General features: G+C 38.8%; 2 protein-coding genes across 3 annotated transcripts in view; both read left to right on the top strand.

The window, feature by feature from the left end:
- Positions 1-17691, top strand: part of Hrd3 (HMG-coA reductase degradation 3) — a 34202-nt gene that overhangs the window by 13918 nt on the left and 2593 nt on the right. For both annotated transcript variants that reach the window (XM_028312879.1, XM_028312878.1), the window contains 3 exons: positions 226-391; positions 14506-14671; positions 16539-16640. In XM_028312879.1, coding sequence (XP_028168680.1) covers positions 226-391; positions 14506-14671; positions 16539-16640 — 434 coding nt within the window. The remainder of the gene's footprint in view (positions 1-225; positions 392-14505; positions 14672-16538; positions 16641-17691) is intronic.
- Positions 4094-6367, top strand: LOC114358820 (uncharacterized). Its single transcript, XM_028312880.1, has 4 exons — positions 4094-4142; positions 4276-4371; positions 4589-4731; positions 5274-6367. The coding sequence occupies exons 1-4, from the start codon at positions 4109-4111 to the stop codon at positions 5490-5492; spliced, it is 492 nt and encodes a 163-aa protein (XP_028168681.1). The 5' UTR covers positions 4094-4108; the 3' UTR covers positions 5493-6367.

The following is a 17691-nucleotide window of genomic DNA, read 5'->3' as shown; positions in this document are numbered from 1 at the left end:
GGCGGCCGCTAGTAACACCATATTGTTAATGACATTGAGCATATTTTTTTTTAAATACCTTCGCGAAGTAAAGCTTCTTTACGTAGTACTTATTATTATTCTGTGGCTCTATTTCTTGGCTATTTATAAGGTGAGGCCTGTGCCCTCCAGTGGAACATTTAGTTAGTTTAAATAGTAGTTTCTTGTTTCTTACAGCTATACAAGATTTTTTGTCTCCTTTTTTAGCTATTCAAGAACGTCTGCGAGCGAGGCTGGTGGGGCTCCCGTCTGATGTTAGCTCACGCGGCGTGGCGCGCGCGGGACACCGACTCCGCCTTACTACAGTATTTGGCCATGGCGGAGCGAGGCTATGAGGTGGCGCAGACTAATGCCGCCTACATACTCGACTTAGGTGAGTGGCATCAAGTTCTAATAGGGCCGCAACTGCTGCAAGAGAGCTCCTTATGAGTCTCAAAAGAGTTCTCTTGTGGACTGGACTGGTACCAATACCTAATGGGGCTGCGAGGCTGCATACTCATAATAGACATGTTGACACCACAGTCAATTGACGTAATTTTTAAAACTGTCAAAACGAAACTCTCCCATAGATTTTGTATGGCACTACAAGCATGTGACGTCACTATTTTGTCAACTCAAATAAACTACTTTTTACAATTACAATGCGAACAAAAATCGTAATTTATAGGTAATCTATATATATAAAAGAAAGTCGTGTTAGTTACTTCGCTTATAACTCAAGAACGGCTAAACCGATTTAGCTGAAAATTGTCAGGGAGGTAGTTTAGAGCCAGGAGAAGGACATAGGATACTTTTTATCCCGTTCGAAATTTAAAAAAAAGTCTGCTTATTTATTGCCATTAAGGCGGAACAAAGTTCGCCGGGTCAGCTAGTTTAAAATAAATCAAGTTTTTAAGACCAGAATGAAGGGTCTTTTTAAAACAGCTGTGGTTTACAATTATTGGGGTATGGTGTCAAACTGTCTATTCTTGAGCGGTGACCATAGTCTAGTCATAGTATAGACAGGCTTCCCACTCGGACCGACGATCTGGTGAAGTAGTCTCTCGGTTGATGTTAGTGCACGCAGCGTGGCGCGCGCGGCCCTACATACTCGACTTAGGTGAGTCATACAATGTTTCTCAAAAGAGTTCTTGAGTTGACTGGACTGGAAGACACTAGGCACTAGGTAAGTGGCGCAGACAGAACCTTACAGATCACCAATCACCATCTATGGCCATACGTCGGAATCGCCGCCTTTTTTGGAAAGTTCTATCATAGAAGTCCACACCGCTGTATTGTATCTAGGCCTGAATTATTTGGCCAATTTGTGATGTCACCCTTTCTGGTCTATTGAAATTGAAAGGCTGATGATTTTAGTTAGGAAACATACATTATACAAGTATGAAGGTCAAATGGAACAGCAAGAGAGCTCTTTATCTATATTAATAATTTCGTCAAGGGGTACGGTAGACTGGATCGAAACCTTATATGAATAACAAAGCATAAAAAAATATCGATTTTGAGTCGACAACATATATCCGCAAAATTCGGATAATGAAGAATTTCGTTAAATTCCGATGGCACTGACAAACAATTTCAAACAAACCGCTGTCGCCATCTTTAGTAGTTCACTATCCACTCACTATGCGATCAGCGCCAAAACCTTACTGCTGGGTTGTCATCGATCCATAAATAAAGTGCGTTTCGCGATTTTTATGATACACTCTTTGTTAGGTGTTTTTTCTTTAAACCTGATATTGGCCGATTCAACCACAAAAAAGAATATTAGCCCTAACCATAAAGTTGAAGTTCAAATGTCAATGTCATTTAGTTTCACACAGTGATATATTCGTTTGAAATAGTTTGAATTACCTACGCACATCATGCCGAAAATCGTAAGTATTTCACTGTACTGTTTCATTGGTCATGTCTCTGTCTTCGTTTAATATTATTTGTTTGATATCTACGTCATTTTGTTAACAGCCGGATCTCCTTGCACTTGGCAAACATTGCCACAATTGTGGCATGTGGATGAAGCGAAGGGCTCTTCGTAAAGATGGTGAGTAGTATTTTAGTTTAGTATGGATGTAGGCAGGTTGTGTTTTTAAGTGAATTTTGTTCTGTTTTCTTCTTAATGTGTGGATTGTAAGACTTTCTGCATTTAAATAAAATAAGTACTTATTTACTTCCAGTGACATGCAATTTTTGTAATGGCAAAATATTTGTAAGAAACTGCAAACAAATGCAAATGTGCAGTCGATGTGTGGAATGCGACAACATTATACTCGGTAAGCGGCTTAATATTTTTTTTCTTTAACCCGACAAATTTTAATAATAATAAATGACCACATGCATAGCCTGTGTTGAGTTGTTATCAACATATACAGAAACAGACACGATTTTTGCACCGTTTTTTCTGATAACGGAATAGACTCCTTCATGCGCAAGTTCCACTTGAGCTCGGCTGGTTCTTATTATAAATAATTGTGTAATATATTTTTGCAGATAATTTCAATTATTGCGAGTGTTGTGGCTTAGAAACAATTAGGCAGTTAAGAATAAACAAGGCTCGGGCACTATCAAATCTTTTTCATAAAAAGCAAAAAGCTGCTTCTGCTGCATCACAAGATTTTTTTGATGACTTTCAGGTAAGTTAATAGTGTAGGTCACCGAGTAAAGTAAAATAAATATAGAGGTGGGAGGATATACCTACACCTACATACATTCCCAATACTTATTATTATTAGAATATTTGTCTAAAAATAAAATTTCTCTTATTAAACTCATTTAGCTCAGATGGTAAGAGCGCGACAACGGAGAAGTCGAGGATGTAGGTTCAATTCCTGCATGTGGTGTATTTTTTCATCACATCTTATTAAATTTGTTTAATAAGAGTAACACAATATAGCATTAAAAATTTAATTGAATGATCAAACGAACTTACCAAGTGAAGTTCGATCTAAATTATCCTGTTTTCGCCGAAGAGATTTAAGGTCCCTCCCAACCCGAAGATTTCTATATCTTCTTCCCTGGAGGTAAACGTCAATGTCATCTCTTCTCTAAATATAATGAGACCGCTCGGACACCGAGCCCACAGCGTGGTAGGGGTGGGGTTGCCCGCTCTTTTGTTTTTTACTACTACTACGCTGAATATTGTGTGCGGATTGGGTTGTCGTACAGGGGTACTACATGGTAAAATAAATCTCTTCGGCGAAAACAGGATAATTTAGATCGAACTTCACTTGGTAAGTTCGTTTGATCATTCAATTAACTATTCTACCCGAATAAAACCCGAATACAGTGTAAAGTCTATCTAACGACACTCCAGGGACTGAGCATTTTTCGATATTATAGAAAGTGTTCGTTAAATGGAGTGACACGGAAATTTCGACGTTATAAGGTGTTTTTCGTTAAATCGAGTAATTTATATAGAGTTTACACTGTATTTAAAGTGAAACGCAAAAACGAAACCCTCGTCACATCTTATGTTTTGTTTTATCAAAGAGCAAAATGATTTGTGAAGTGCGACGAAATCGCCTGGGTCATTATCAGCGGTTTTGGTATATCGCCGTGAGTGCGATTGCGTGAAGGGCCCTCACCTGCTCCGCAAAGAGATCCTAGTTGCTCCGTATGTTTTGTATAATTTATCAAAGAGCAAAATAATTTGTGAAGTGCGACGAAATCGTCTGTTCATTATCAGCGGTTTTATACCAGTCCCCGCGTGCGATTCCGTGAAGGGCCCTCGCCTGCTCCGCAAAGAGATCCTAGTTGCTCCGTATGTTTTGTATAATTTATCAAAGAGCAAAATGATTTGTGAAGTGCGACGAAATCGCCATCGGTCATTATCCAGCAGCTCGATACCTGTCCCCGTGAGTGTGATTCTGTGATGGGCCCTCACCTGCTCCGCAAAGAGATCCTAGTTGCTTCNGATATATTCGTTTGAAATAGTTTGAATTACCTACGCACATCATGCCGAAAATCGTAAGTATTTCACTGTACTGTTTCATTGGTCATGTCTCTGTCTTCGTTTAATATTATTTGTTTGATATCTACGTCATTTTGTTAACAGCCGGATCTCCTTGCACTTGGCAAACATTGCCACAATTGTGGCATGTGGATGAAGCGAAGGGCTCTTCGTAAAGATGGTGAGTAGTATTTTAGTTTAGTATGGATGTAGGCAGGTTGTGTTTTTAAGTGAATTTTGTTCTGTTTTCTTCTTAATGTGTGGATTGTAAGACTTTCTGCATTTAAATAAAATAAGTACTTATTTACTTCCAGTGACATGCAATTTTTGTAATGGCAAAATATTTGTAAGAAACTGCAAACAAATGCAAATGTGCAGTCGATGTGTGGAATGCGACAACATTATACTCGGTAAGCGGCTTAATATTTTTTTTCTTTAACCCGACAAATTTTAATAATAATAAATGACCACATGCATAGCCTGTGTTGAGTTGTTATCAACATATACAGAAACAGACACGATTTTTGCACCGTTTTTTCTGATAACGGAATAGACTCCTTCATGCGCAAGTTCCACTTGAGCTCGGCTGGTTCTTATTATAAATAATTGTGTAATATATTTTTGCAGATAATTTCAATTATTGCGAGTGTTGTGGCTTAGAAACAATTAGGCAGTTAAGAATAAACAAGGCTCGGGCACTATCAAATCTTTTTCATAAAAAGCAAAAAGCTGCTTCTGCTGCATCACAAGATTTTTTTGATGACTTTCAGGTAAGTTAATAGTGTAGGTCACCGAGTAAAGTAAAATAAATATAGAGGTGGGAGGATATACCTACACCTACATACATTCCCAATACTTATTATTATTAGAATATTTGTCTAAAAATAAAATTTCTCTTATTAAACTCATTTAGCTCAGATGGTAAGAGCGCGACAACGGAGAAGTCGAGGATGTAGGTTCAATTCCTGCATGTGGTGTATTTTTTCATCACATCTTATTAAATTTGTTTAATAAGAGTAACACAATATAGCATTAAAAATTTAAGTTAAATCTTTAATTTTTTTTTTATGCATAACAAGGCAGGTATTTGACCACCACAATCGCACCTGATGTTAAGTGGGATGCAGTCTAGGATGGTACATATCTGCCCTGTAAGTGCCGATTCACTCTCGCCTTGAAGAGGCCCGGATTATAGTTTTCGGGAAAGACAGCAGCAGGCAACGAATTCCAGTCCCTAGCAGTTCGCATTATAAAAGAGTCATCGAAACTATAGCTTTAAATTAGCTATTCATAAATATATTTCTCTTTTAAGGTTGATAACGAAGAGTTGACGCTAATCGAGGATTCATTGATGATTGATGATGCTTCTTCGGACAACAAGAAAAAACAGCTACTGTCAGTCAGCAGTGATGATGCTTCTTCGGACAACAAGGAAAAACAGCTGCTGTCAGTCAGCAGTGATTTTATTTCTTTAGAAGAAGAAGAGAAAGAAAACATATCAAATGGCGGGCAGACCCCCGAAAAAACGTAAATATTCAAGCAGGTTTAGTACAGAATGTCAGCCCCCCAGGACTAACTATTTATATTTAGCACTTTCAAATAACACCATTCATGTATCAGTACATTCAGTTGGTTCTATGATTTATGAATGTGTTCAATGTCAAGCACTTCATTTTTTAGGTGAAAAAATTAAAAATCATTTTAAAAATTGTTGTCATAATGGGAAGGTATACATAGACCCAGACAGAGTCTTAAAGCCAATTCCAGAAATATTATTAGATTTATACAAAGGTAATACGTCTGATGCTAATCATTTTAAGGCTAATATACGACTATATAATTCAGCATTTGCAATGGCATCCATTAATTCAAACTTGAACACACTCCCTCCAGGATTTTTCACTTATAGGGTACAAGGGCAAATTTATATAAAAACTGGATCTTTGGTTCCGTTGCAAGGTCATAAACCACAATACAACCAATTGTATATAATTGAAGATGAAGCAGCCTTAAATGAAAGATTATCCAATTCTAGAAATAACATATGTAAAAGCAATATAATGAGGTCCTTAAAAACAATGCTCAATGAATTCAATCCTTTTGTCAAAGTATACAAAAAGGTGGCTGCAATTTTAGCAGAAGAGGAATTAAAAGCAGCCTCAGAAAATCGACCCAAATATTCGGTATCAATGCAGTTTTATAAACATAAATCTCTGGATTTGCGTCGGTATAACACACCATCAAATAATGAGGTAGCGGCCATCTTTGTAGGAGAAAACGGTAAACCTCCATTAAATATAGACTTCTCTGTACAAGAATATTCTCAACATTTAACTACACTCAAATCAACCAGTCCCAATATTGACCCTTTAACCTTTCCTCTACTTTTTCCTAATGGAGAACTCGGATGGCATGAAAATCTTGGCTTATTCGGTTTAGGACAGATTCTGTTTAGGACAGATTCGGTTTACGACAGATTCTCTTTATGACAGATTCGTTTTAAGACAGAAATACAATTGAGTACATAATTCAAAAGACAGATTATTGAAAATTAAGTTTATTTAGCAACTAGTTTTAAACAAAAAAAAAGTTAAAATATTAATTGCATCTTATACCTACTTCGCACAATAGTTTGAAATATTTTTTCAAATCGGTCCAGTAGTTTCGAAGCTTATTCAATGCAAACAAACAAATATTTCCTCTTTATAATATTAGTGTAGATGTAGATTAGTATAATATAATCCTACTTCCTACTATCCTACTAATATTATAAAGGCAAAAGTTTGGATGTCTGGATGTTTGTTACTCTTTCACGCAAAAACTACTGAACGGATTTTGTTGAAACTTTACAGTATTATTGTTTATGACCCAGATTAACATATAGGCTATAATTTATGACGATATGTGACAAATTAATTTCAATAAATAAATAAGACGTCTTAAAGCGCCATCTATCGTCATTGGTTAAAATCTACAGCAAAATCAAAAATATTTTATTCAATTTAGACCACAGGTGGCTCGGCACTTATGAGCGTCAAAATATAGTAAATAAAAAAAAGCGCTGGACAAACTACTGTTTTTGACATTCGTAAATATTCATGCCGTGAAACGCTATCTATCAACATGATATCTAACGGGGGTAAAACGAGGTCTACGCGTACGAAGTCGCGGGCGGCCGCTAGTATTATACATAATTATCACATCATAATATTTCAGTCACACGTTTTAAATTAAAATAAAAAACATTTTCAAAATATTAATTTTGTGCTCTCGTCGTGTACCTACACGATGCTATTAATGGAATACTCGGCAACTCATAAGCAGTCATACGACAAAAATAAATACACAATAGGTACCAGAGTAACTAAATAGAAAGAAGTTTTCCATAATTTTATATTACATAGTAGGGGGAATTGGTTAACTCTATTCATGAGACGTTACGTTGGTTAAAACATTTTTTTCTTGACTGTACAAAATCCGTCATAAAACGAATCTGTCTTAAAGAGAATCAGTCGTAAACCTAATCTGTCCTAAACAGAATCTGTCCTTAACCGAATAAAGGAAAATCTTCAACACAGAGAAGAGAGTCGAACTGCTCGAAGCCGTCTTACAATGTTACAATTTTATCAGTATAGACTTGCTGTTCGTAAAAAATTTAGCCCATTATTTTACGCTGAAAAACTTTTTCATGAATATTGTGTCTTGGCCTATGTTAGGATTGAATCTCAAAGATTATTGTTTCTTCGAATGAATCAAAAACAGCTCAGAGCTGACAATTATAACAATTTAATGGATAGCCTGTACAATAATGATAGAGAAATGGGTCAAGGCATTGGTAAAATGATAATATTGCCATCAACTTATGTGGGAAGTCCTCGGCATATGATGCAAAATTATCAGGATTCCATGGCAATTGTATGCAAGTATGGTAAACCAGACTTATTTATAACATTTACGTGCAATCCGAATTGGCAAGAAATCTTAGATAATTTACAAGGCACTAAAAAAGAACATAGACCCGATTTAATTGCCAGAATTTTTAAACTTAAATTGGAGGAACTTTTAGATGACATTACAAGAAAACATATTTTTGGAATACCGAGTGCGTGGTTTTACACTATTGAATTTCAGAAACGTGGGCTTCCACATGCGCATATGCTTATTATTCTAAGAAATGAAGATAAACCAAGGTCATCAGTAGATTATGATAAATTTGTGTGTGCAGAAATACCTGACCCAGATAAAGACCAGGAACTTTTTCAGACTGTATCAAAAAACATGATCCATGGGCCATGTGGCCCTGGATATATGAATTCACCTTGCATGAAAAATGATGGAACTGCTTCTAAATGTTCTAAAAACTACCCAAAGACATTTTGCGAAGAAACTAAAGATGGTACCCAAAATGGAGGTTATGCTGTTATAAGAAGAAGAGACGACGGAAGAACAATAAAAAAGAAGGATTTCGAGTGTGATAACAGATGGGTGGTGCCCTACAATCCCTATCTATGTAAAAAATTTAATGCTCACATAAATGTTGAAATTTGTTCAAGTGTCAAAAGTGTGAAATATATAAATAAATATATTTATAAAGGTCATGACAGAGCAAAGATACAAATCACAGTAGCGCCACAGGAGTCCAGTGATCAATCGACATTAAACAATGAACACCATGATGAAATTAAGGCTTATATTGATACCAGGTATGTTTCGGCCCCTGAAGCAATATGGCGAATATCTGAATTTTCAATGCACAAAATGAGTCACACAATTATACAGTTAGGTGTTCATTTGGAAAACCAACAAACTGTCGTATTTACAGATCAGAATGTTCATGAAGCAGCGGCTAGATCAGCTGAAAAATCAACATTATTAGCATTTTTTGAACTAAACAGAACAGATGAAAGTGCTCGACAATATCTTTACACTGAAATTCCGACACATTTCAGATTTATCCATGGACAGTGGCAACCACGAATATCTCAGTCAGCGGCTGATAAAGTAATTGCAAGAATGTATAATTATTCCTTTTCTGATCGGGAACGATATTATCTCCGGCTATTACTTCTTCACGTCAAAGGGCCGACTTGCTTCAGAGATGTTAGAACTTATGAAAATATTATTTACACATCATTTCGAGAAGCTGCTCAAGCAAGGGGGCTGCTTTTTGACGATCAAGAATGGGAAAGATGTTTGGATGAAGCAATTGGTTTCAAACTTCCTCGGCAATTACGACAGCTGTTTGCGTTAATTTGCGTGTTCTGTGAAGTAACTGATTCTAATGCTCTTTGGGAAAAATTTGCATCACATTTTATCGAAGACTTTACAAGATCCCGCCCTGAAATATTATCCAAACAGTTGGCTTTACAAGAAATTGATGAAACATTAAAACTCCACGGAAAGAGACTAACAGATTTCGGACTTCCGGAGCCAGATATTGATGAAAAAAGTATTTTCTTATCTGATCCCGTTTATGACTGTGACATTGAAAAAGCAAATGGCTATGAAAAATACCAAAAATTGAACACCGAACAAAAATATGTGGTCGATACAATACTAAATGCTGTGAATAATCCCACAGAGAGAAAGCTGTTTTACCTGGACGGCCCAGGTGGAACTGGCAAGACTTTTTTATTTACAACTATTTTACATATTTTAAGATCTGAAAACAAATTATGCCTACCCGTAGCGTTTTCTGGTATTGCAGCAACTCTGTTAGACGGAGGTAGAACAGCTCACTCGCGATTTAAAATTCCAATTAATTCAGATGTAGATTCTACGTCTCATATGTCGTTAGGGTCACCAGCAGCTAAGTTATTGAAGGAAACTCATTTAATCATTTGGGATGAAGCACCCATGACTAAATGTCATGATATTGTTGTAGTTGATCGACTCCTTCAAGATATAATGAAAAATAAATTACCTTTTGGAGGCAAAACTTTGTTATTTGCAGGAGATTTTCGTCAGATTTTACCAGTTGTAGTTAATGGATCACGAAATGATATTATAAAAGCTTCAATTAAGCACTTTTCAATGTGGCCAAATTTTACTCAACTCCAGTTGGCTCATAATATGAGAGCTCACGATGATTTAGAGTTTGCTCAATGGGTATTAAAGGTAGGCGATGGATCAGCTAATGAAGATAGTGATGACCACCTTGAACTGCCTCGGCGATGCATTGTAGATAATTCAATTGTAGACCATATTTTTGGTGTTTCCCTTAACACAAATGATTATAAAAGTTATTCAATGAAAGCTATCCTTACTCCCAAAAACGATGATTGTTTTCAATTGAACGACCAAGTTGTCGAGAAAATTCCCGGCCTGCTTAAAATTTATGAAAGTTCTGACGCTGTGGTTGAGGACGATCAAAATGATGTTTTAAACTATCCTGTAGAATTTCTAAATTCTATAACGCCTGCAGGATTACCACTACACATTTTAAAATTAAAGGTTGGTTGTATAGTAATGCTTTTGAGAAATTTGAACCCAACTGTTGGCTTGTGCAACGGAACCCGTCTTATTGTTAGAGCGTTAGCTTCACGTGTCATTGATGCCGAAATTATTTGTGGTAGCCATGTGGGAACCAGAGTTTTCATTCCTCGAATTCGGCTCCAGCCATCTAACAGTCAACTGCCTTTTAAATTTAGTCGGCTTCAGTTTCCCATTCGCTTAGCATTCGCTATGACAATAAACAAAAGCCAGGGACAAACTTTTGACAAAATCGGTATATTTTTACCTAATCCTGTGTTCACCCATGGACAGCTCTATGTTGCCTTCTCTCGAGTACGAAGATTCGATGATGTAAAAATTCAAATTATCAATACCACTGAACAAGGCTTGAAAGGTGATAAATATATATCGAAAAATGTTATATATAAAGAAATTTTATGATAATCAATCTGTGATATATAATAGAGAATATGTCGTTATAAGTATCTTTGCCAAATTCTCGGATAAGTACTCATTGTAAAATTACAATTTAAATACTTCGTAATATTGTTTTTGATTTAGCCGAATTGAATAAAGATGCGCAATTTTTTTTTTAAATATTAATATAATAAGTAGGGGAGAGTTCGGTATATTGTACCGCCGGGTAAATTGTACCACCCTCATATCTCGTAAAGTATTTATTGAATGTCTGTAATTGCAACACTCAGCGATACACAACTAAAATCAATTAATATCGGCCATGTGGTTTTTGCCGTGACAACAAACACGTGTGTTTTATTTTGAAAAGTATTTTTTCATTGTTTTCAAGTAACTTTTGACAATACATGTTTAGTTTGTAATTTTGTTAAATTTAATCACAGGGTGTTTCTAATATATTATTTAGAAGCGTAAATTAGTGTGGATTACAATTATTTGAAACATTTTTCGGTATTTATAAGCTATATTTTTTACCGATTTTTTAAAAGCACTATCACCTAGTCGGCTAATTTGGACCACACCAAGTTGTATGGAACTTTACCAAAGGATTTTGAAATTTTTTTTAGTAAATCATATTTTGAAGTTATCCTATATTAACGATTAAATTTGATTGTTTTGTTAATTTGTCTTAGTTTATTTTGAATGTTGATTAAAATAAAAATAATTTGTGATACTTTTGCAGTTTTTATTTACCACATTTATTAAACACAACTAACGAAGCTATATGAATCTATATTTAATATTCTTTGAGAACCGATGACTACAGAAACATCTATCTACATTTTGCACCTAGAATTGTGTATTATGAGTCAAATTTCACCCGAGCGAAGCCGGGTTTTCATCTAGTAAAGATATATTCTCAAATCTCTCGAATGGCGACTATGGACTGTAAGACGTAGTATAGACTACTTCCCACTCGGTGGATCGACGACCTGATGAAATAGTCTCGTGCCTGATGCGTCGCGGGACACCGACTCGGCCTTACTACAGTACCTGGCCATGGCGGAGCGAGGCTACGAGGTGGCGCAGACCAATGCCGCCTACATACTAGATTTAGGTGAGTGGCATCAAGTTCTAATAGGGCTGCAAGAGAGCTCCTTATGAGTCTCAAAAGAGTTCTCGAGTGGACTGGACTGGTACCAATACCTAATGGGGCTGCGAGGCTGCATTCTCATAAGTCTTGAGCGGTGACCATAGTATAGACCAGGGTTTCCCAATTTTTTTTTGCCAAGGAACCCTAATTGATTATACTTTTCCTAGCGGAACCCCCGTACTACTCCGCCCGCACGCCCTGCCCCTCCCTTGTGCGTAAACAAGTCGGTGCGAGCAAACAACGTCGGTCACGAAACGTGGGATAATATTTTTTACGGAACCCTTGCGTCATTTCCACGGAACCCCAGAGTTCCGCGGACCACCATTCGGGAACCGCTGGTCTAGACATAGTATAGACAGGCTTCCCACTCGGACCGACGATCTGGTGAAGTAGTCTCCCGTTTAATGTTAGCTCATGCCGCGTGGCGCGCGCGGGACACCGACTCGGCCTTACTACAGTACCTGGCCATGGCGGAGCGAGGCTATGAGGTGGCGCAGACTAATGCCGCCTATATACTCGACTTGGGTGAGTCATACATTCTCAAAAGAGTTCTTGAGTTGACTGGACTGGAAGACACTAGGCACTGGGTAAGTGGCGCAGACAGAACCTTACAGATCACCAATCACCATCTATGGCCACACGTCGGAATCGCCGCCTTTTTTTGGAACGTTCTATCATAGAAGTCCACACCGCTGTATTGTATCTAGGCCTGAACTATTCGGCCAATTTGTGATGTCACCCTTTCTGGTCTATTGAAATTGAAAGGCTGATGATTTTAGTAAGGAAACATACATTATACAAGTATGAAGGTCTAATGGCAAGCAAAAGAGAGCTCTTTATGAAGCTATATTCTCAAATCTCTCGAATGGCGACTATGGACTGGAAGACGTAGAATAGACTACTTCCCACTCGGTGGAACGACGACCTGATGAAATAGTCTCGTGCCTGATGCGTCGCGGGACACCGACTCGGCGCTACTACAGTACCTGGCCATGGCGGAGCGAGGCTATGAGGTGGCGCAGACTAATGCCGCATACATACTAGATTTAGGTGAGTGATTGGTAGACTTGTGACGTCACACTTTCATCGTCTACTATGGAGATCAAAAAAGGCCGATTCGGAATTTCCATGAACGAATAAACTGATAACCGTTGGCCGTTATTCAGGCAATATGGGCTGAATTTTCACACCTAGTAAGTTTCATGGCATTGGAACATAATACTTCGGTACGAAGATATAATGCAGCTGCAAGAGAGCTCTTTATAATGAAAAAATCTCAAATGAGTTCTTGGATGACACGGACTGAAAGAAGTAGTACTTAGGTACTAGGCCTCCCAGTCAGTGGACCGACTGGTTAAGGTCGCAGGAAGCGCCTAAATGCGCGTAACGCAAGATCGGGTGAAAAAGTTCTGAAGGGGAGGCTTTGTTCAGAGGTTGAAATGAACAAACGATCCTCAAATCAGCATACTTCATAATAATACGGGACTATTCCCACCTCTCGTTGCCACCGCTGCAACTTCTGTGTAGCCAGAATCTACAGCTTGACCGCCAATAAAAAAACCTAATAAGGGAGAGTCTGCTAATTTGGACCAGTTTTTTTCAATCCCATTTTACACATAGTTTTGTTTTGTTTTTGCTAATGTCCATGGTATATAATAAAAGATACATTATTCAACTTACTATTTCATAAGTATTAATTAACATGATTGTTGTATATTTAGCACAAATCAACAAAGTACGAGTTCAGAGCTTCGGTCCAATTTAGCCAACCGGTTCGATAATTTGTACCACAGGGTTACTAAATTGGATTTCAATAAATTTCAAGCCTATAAAAAAACTATGGCAAAATATTATACGATACATTCTTAACAAATTAGGAAACGAAAAGGAACAGTAGTTAATAACATAGACAATCGATATTGTTTTACACGTTATCACGATTTTGAGTACAAGTTTTGTAATTCCAATTATCGTAACGCACACGTGTACCTAATCTACTTTGCCAGTCTTTTGCTTTCATTTATAGTTAGTCAAACATAACTGCGCTATTATAACTTCAAAATATGATTTACTCAAAAAAAATTCAAAATCCTTTGGTAAAGTTCCATACAACTTGATGTGGTACAATTTAGCCGACTAGGTGATAGTGCTTTTAAAAAATCGGTAAAAAATATAGCTCATAAATACCGAAAAATGTTTCAAATAATTGTAATCCACACTAATTTACGCTTCTAAATAATATATTAGAAACACCCTGTGATTAAATTTAACAAAATTACAAACGAAACATGTATTGTCAAAAGTTACTTGAAAACAATGAAAAAATACTTTTCAAAATAAAACACACGTGTTTGTTGTCACGGCAAAAACCACATGGCCGATATTAATTTATTTTAGTTGTGTATCGCCGAGTGTTGCAATTACAGACATTCAATAAACACTTTATGAAATATCAGGGTGGTACAATTTACCCGGCGGTACAATATACCGAACTCTCCCCTAATTATTATTCTGTCACCAGGTGAAGGCAGCGTGTTCAACGAGAGCGAGCGTTACGCGCGCGCGCTTCAGATGTGGTCGCGCGCCGCGTCGCAGGGCTGCGCCAGCGCGCGCGTCAAGCTGGGAGACTACCACTACTACGGGCTCGGCGCGCCGCAGGATCTTGAGGCCGCCGCGCACCATTATAGGTCAGTGCACATAAAATACAGGCAGAGTAAATACAAATGAGTAGGTCATCTTCATAGAAACGCACCGAGCGCGGTTTGTATGTGAGCGCGCCAATACGTATGCGGCGCGCACGCATACACTGACAAAATTCAGCGCACCTCACCGCTAATCCACGCTAAATTTTGTAAGTGTGTGCGTGCGCGCCGACTCGATGCAGGGTCGTATCACTACAGGGAAGTGACACCACAGGGCCTTGCTACTACAGGGCAGTGCCCATGATGCAGGGCCGCGCCATTACAGAGCAGTAGACACAAGGCCGCATCACACATGTAGGGCTTAGCCACTGCAGGGCAGTGGATACAGGGCCACGATACTACAGGGCAATGGCAACTATTCAGGGCTGCGCCAGCGCTCGCGTGAAGCTAGGAGACTATGTACCACTACTACGGGCACGACCTCGAGGCAGCTGCGTACCAATACAGGTCAGTAACTATACAGGGCCGTGAATACAAAGCAGTGATGATAAGGTAGGGCTGCGCCAGCGCGCGCGTCAAGCTCGGGGACTACCACTACTACGGGCTCGGCGCGCCGCAGGACCTCGAGGCCGCCGCGCACCACTACAGGTCAGTAACTATACAGGGCCGTGAATACAGGGCAGTGGATGAAGGGTAATGCTACTATAGGGCAGTAGATACAATAGGGGGCCGCGAAACCTTGAATGCAGGGCCGTGTCACTACAGGACCATGGACATAACTCAGGGCCGTGACACCACAAGGCAGTGGATGTAATGCAGGACCGTGCCGCACCAATACAGGGCAGCGACTATGATGTAGAGCCGCGTGAACTTGATACCTGTATCAAGTTCACGTTCAAGGGCTACGACACTACCGGACAGTGGAAGCCATGCAAGATCGCGCTGCTACAGGGCCGCGAGGACAATGTTTCACTGTCGTTGTCAATGAAATTGCTCCTTTTTAGAAGCCATCTTATTTTGCGTCCGATTTAGAATGTTCGCCTTATTGGTTCAGATTATATTCTTAGCCTAATGCCCGTTTTCACCATCAATCCCTAATTTTTAAGTGACCCCTATGGTAACAAATAACAGGATTTTTTTTGTATAGGGGTCACTTAAAAATTAGGGATTGATGGTGAAAACGGGCTGGTTACGCAGATGTACGCATAGTTTATTTTTATTTTTTTAATTCCCAAATAGTTTTGTCTGCAGGTAGAAAACTGTTTGGTTTCCACATCTCTGTGGTCATTCTTGGCGTTTCTGAACGTCAAGCTTTGACACACTTCACCGTAAAATCTTTATCGCAACGCACATATTCGCAGTCTCGCGAGTGAAAAAACCGCACTTTTATCTCCCGCAAATCGCATCATAACGCACAACGCATTCGCATCAAACCACCTACGCAGTCAAAGCCCAAATTGCTTGTGACCCGAACCCCCTGCAGGGGAAGTGAAGCCGATCCATCTTCATCCCGGAGTGTCCCGGAGCCAGCAGTGGTCGAGCTGACGGAAGGGGGCCCGAGATTGGCTCAGAGGTTAGTGGGACCAACTATTTCTCCTCTGCAGGCAAAATCATTTGGGAAACGTAATTTGGACTTCCGATTAAGATCCCGCCTGGTGTGGCTATTTACACGCCACACCACGGGCATAAGCCCCCTGGATCTCTAATGCCCGTTTTCACCATCAATCCCTAATTTTTAAGTGACCCCTTTGAAAATAAAATTCCTGTTATGTGTATCACATGGGGTTCACTTAAAAATTAAGGATTGATGGTGAAAACAGGCATAAGGCCCCCAAAAGGTTCAAGACATCCCTGTTCATTAAATTATACTGTGTATCATTTATTCAAGCGATTTTGAACTCTGTCCCCCCAGGATAGCGTCGGAGCAGCTGCACAACGCGCAGGCCACGTTCAACCTGGGCTACATGCACGCGCGCGGGTTAGGACTCGCCAAGGACTTGCATCTCGCTAAACGGTCAGTTGAAACACAATTTTTTATTATTTTGTTTTACGACTTTGGTTTCCTGCCTTTTGAGTTTGCTATTCATAATGTTCACAAAGGACAAATACTGTTTATAGAATTAAAATTTTATAAATTAACGGATTTCACGGTGTTCCAAGTGATGTAACAGACATATCCAGTTATTGTAACATTATCGCTTGAATAGAGAAGTTATTTTTACTAGCAACGGCACAGAATAAGTAATAGTACAGGTACAGAAGGATTACTCCGCAAGACGATTTAAATAAATGCGAGTCTTGCTACGACGCGATACAGTGGAATTCAGCTCGCACAGCACTACGTACCTACAATTTTATTCACCTACAAGTTTTGTCTCTTTCTATCGCGTGCCTCTGAACTCTTCTTACGCTGTTAGGGTTGCTGTCTAGTGAAAAAATAAATAATCTACTTATTTGTAATGAGATACGTATGTAGGTAAGTACGCATTCATTATGGAAAACCTTGGGAGAGGCCTTTGTCCAGCAGTGGACGTCATTTGGCTGAAACGAACGAACGCATTCTGAGCAGTAGTCATGATGGTTGGTTAGGTTCCTATACTATCCTAAGAATTATTGATTACCTACATGGCCAACATACCTTTCAGCATCTTTGGGAAGCGAAAAAAAAGATAAATCCGGTAGATTTCTTTTCGAATTTAAACACCCGAACGCCGCACAATAATATTTCTTTCTCTTTATGTCCATTTTTAAATTATACTTCGATCATAGAATTAGGTACTACACGATACAGTGGAACACGCCAGCGTCCTGACGGGCGCGCGCGTGACACTCGACTGATATAATACCCGCCGGCGGGGCGCTTCGCTGTAGGTAATTATCGGATGTACCGCGCGGAGTGAGCCAGACCTGGCAACGGGAAGTTCTTCGATTTGAATCTATAAAAGAATAAAACAAACTATAAAAAAATATTTACCAGTTAACGTTCTTGCTAAACAAGAAAATCATTTAGTGGTGCTTCAAAAAGCAGAAAAAAAAGTTGTTGTTCTCCTATTTTCGGATTGGTT

Source organism: Ostrinia furnacalis, unplaced genomic scaffold (assembly GCF_004193835.3).
Source record: "Ostrinia furnacalis isolate ACB-3 unplaced genomic scaffold, ASM419383v2 OfSCF4122, whole genome shotgun sequence".
NCBI lineage: Eukaryota > Metazoa > Arthropoda > Insecta > Lepidoptera > Crambidae > Ostrinia > Ostrinia furnacalis.
This window is presented reverse-complemented; position numbering and strand designations above follow the sequence as displayed.

Coding starts and splice junctions, on each gene's coding strand:
- LOC114358820 (XM_028312880.1), top strand. CDS start 4,109: ATGTGGATGAAGCGAAGGGCTCTTCGTAAAGATG. Junction 4,372..4,588: donor ATGCGACAACATTATACTCG/GTAAGCGGCTTA, acceptor ATATTTTTGCAG/ATAATTTCAATTATTGCGAG. Junction 4,732..5,273: donor ATTTTTTTGATGACTTTCAG/GTAAGTTAATAG, acceptor TTCTCTTTTAAG/GTTGATAACGAAGAGTTGAC.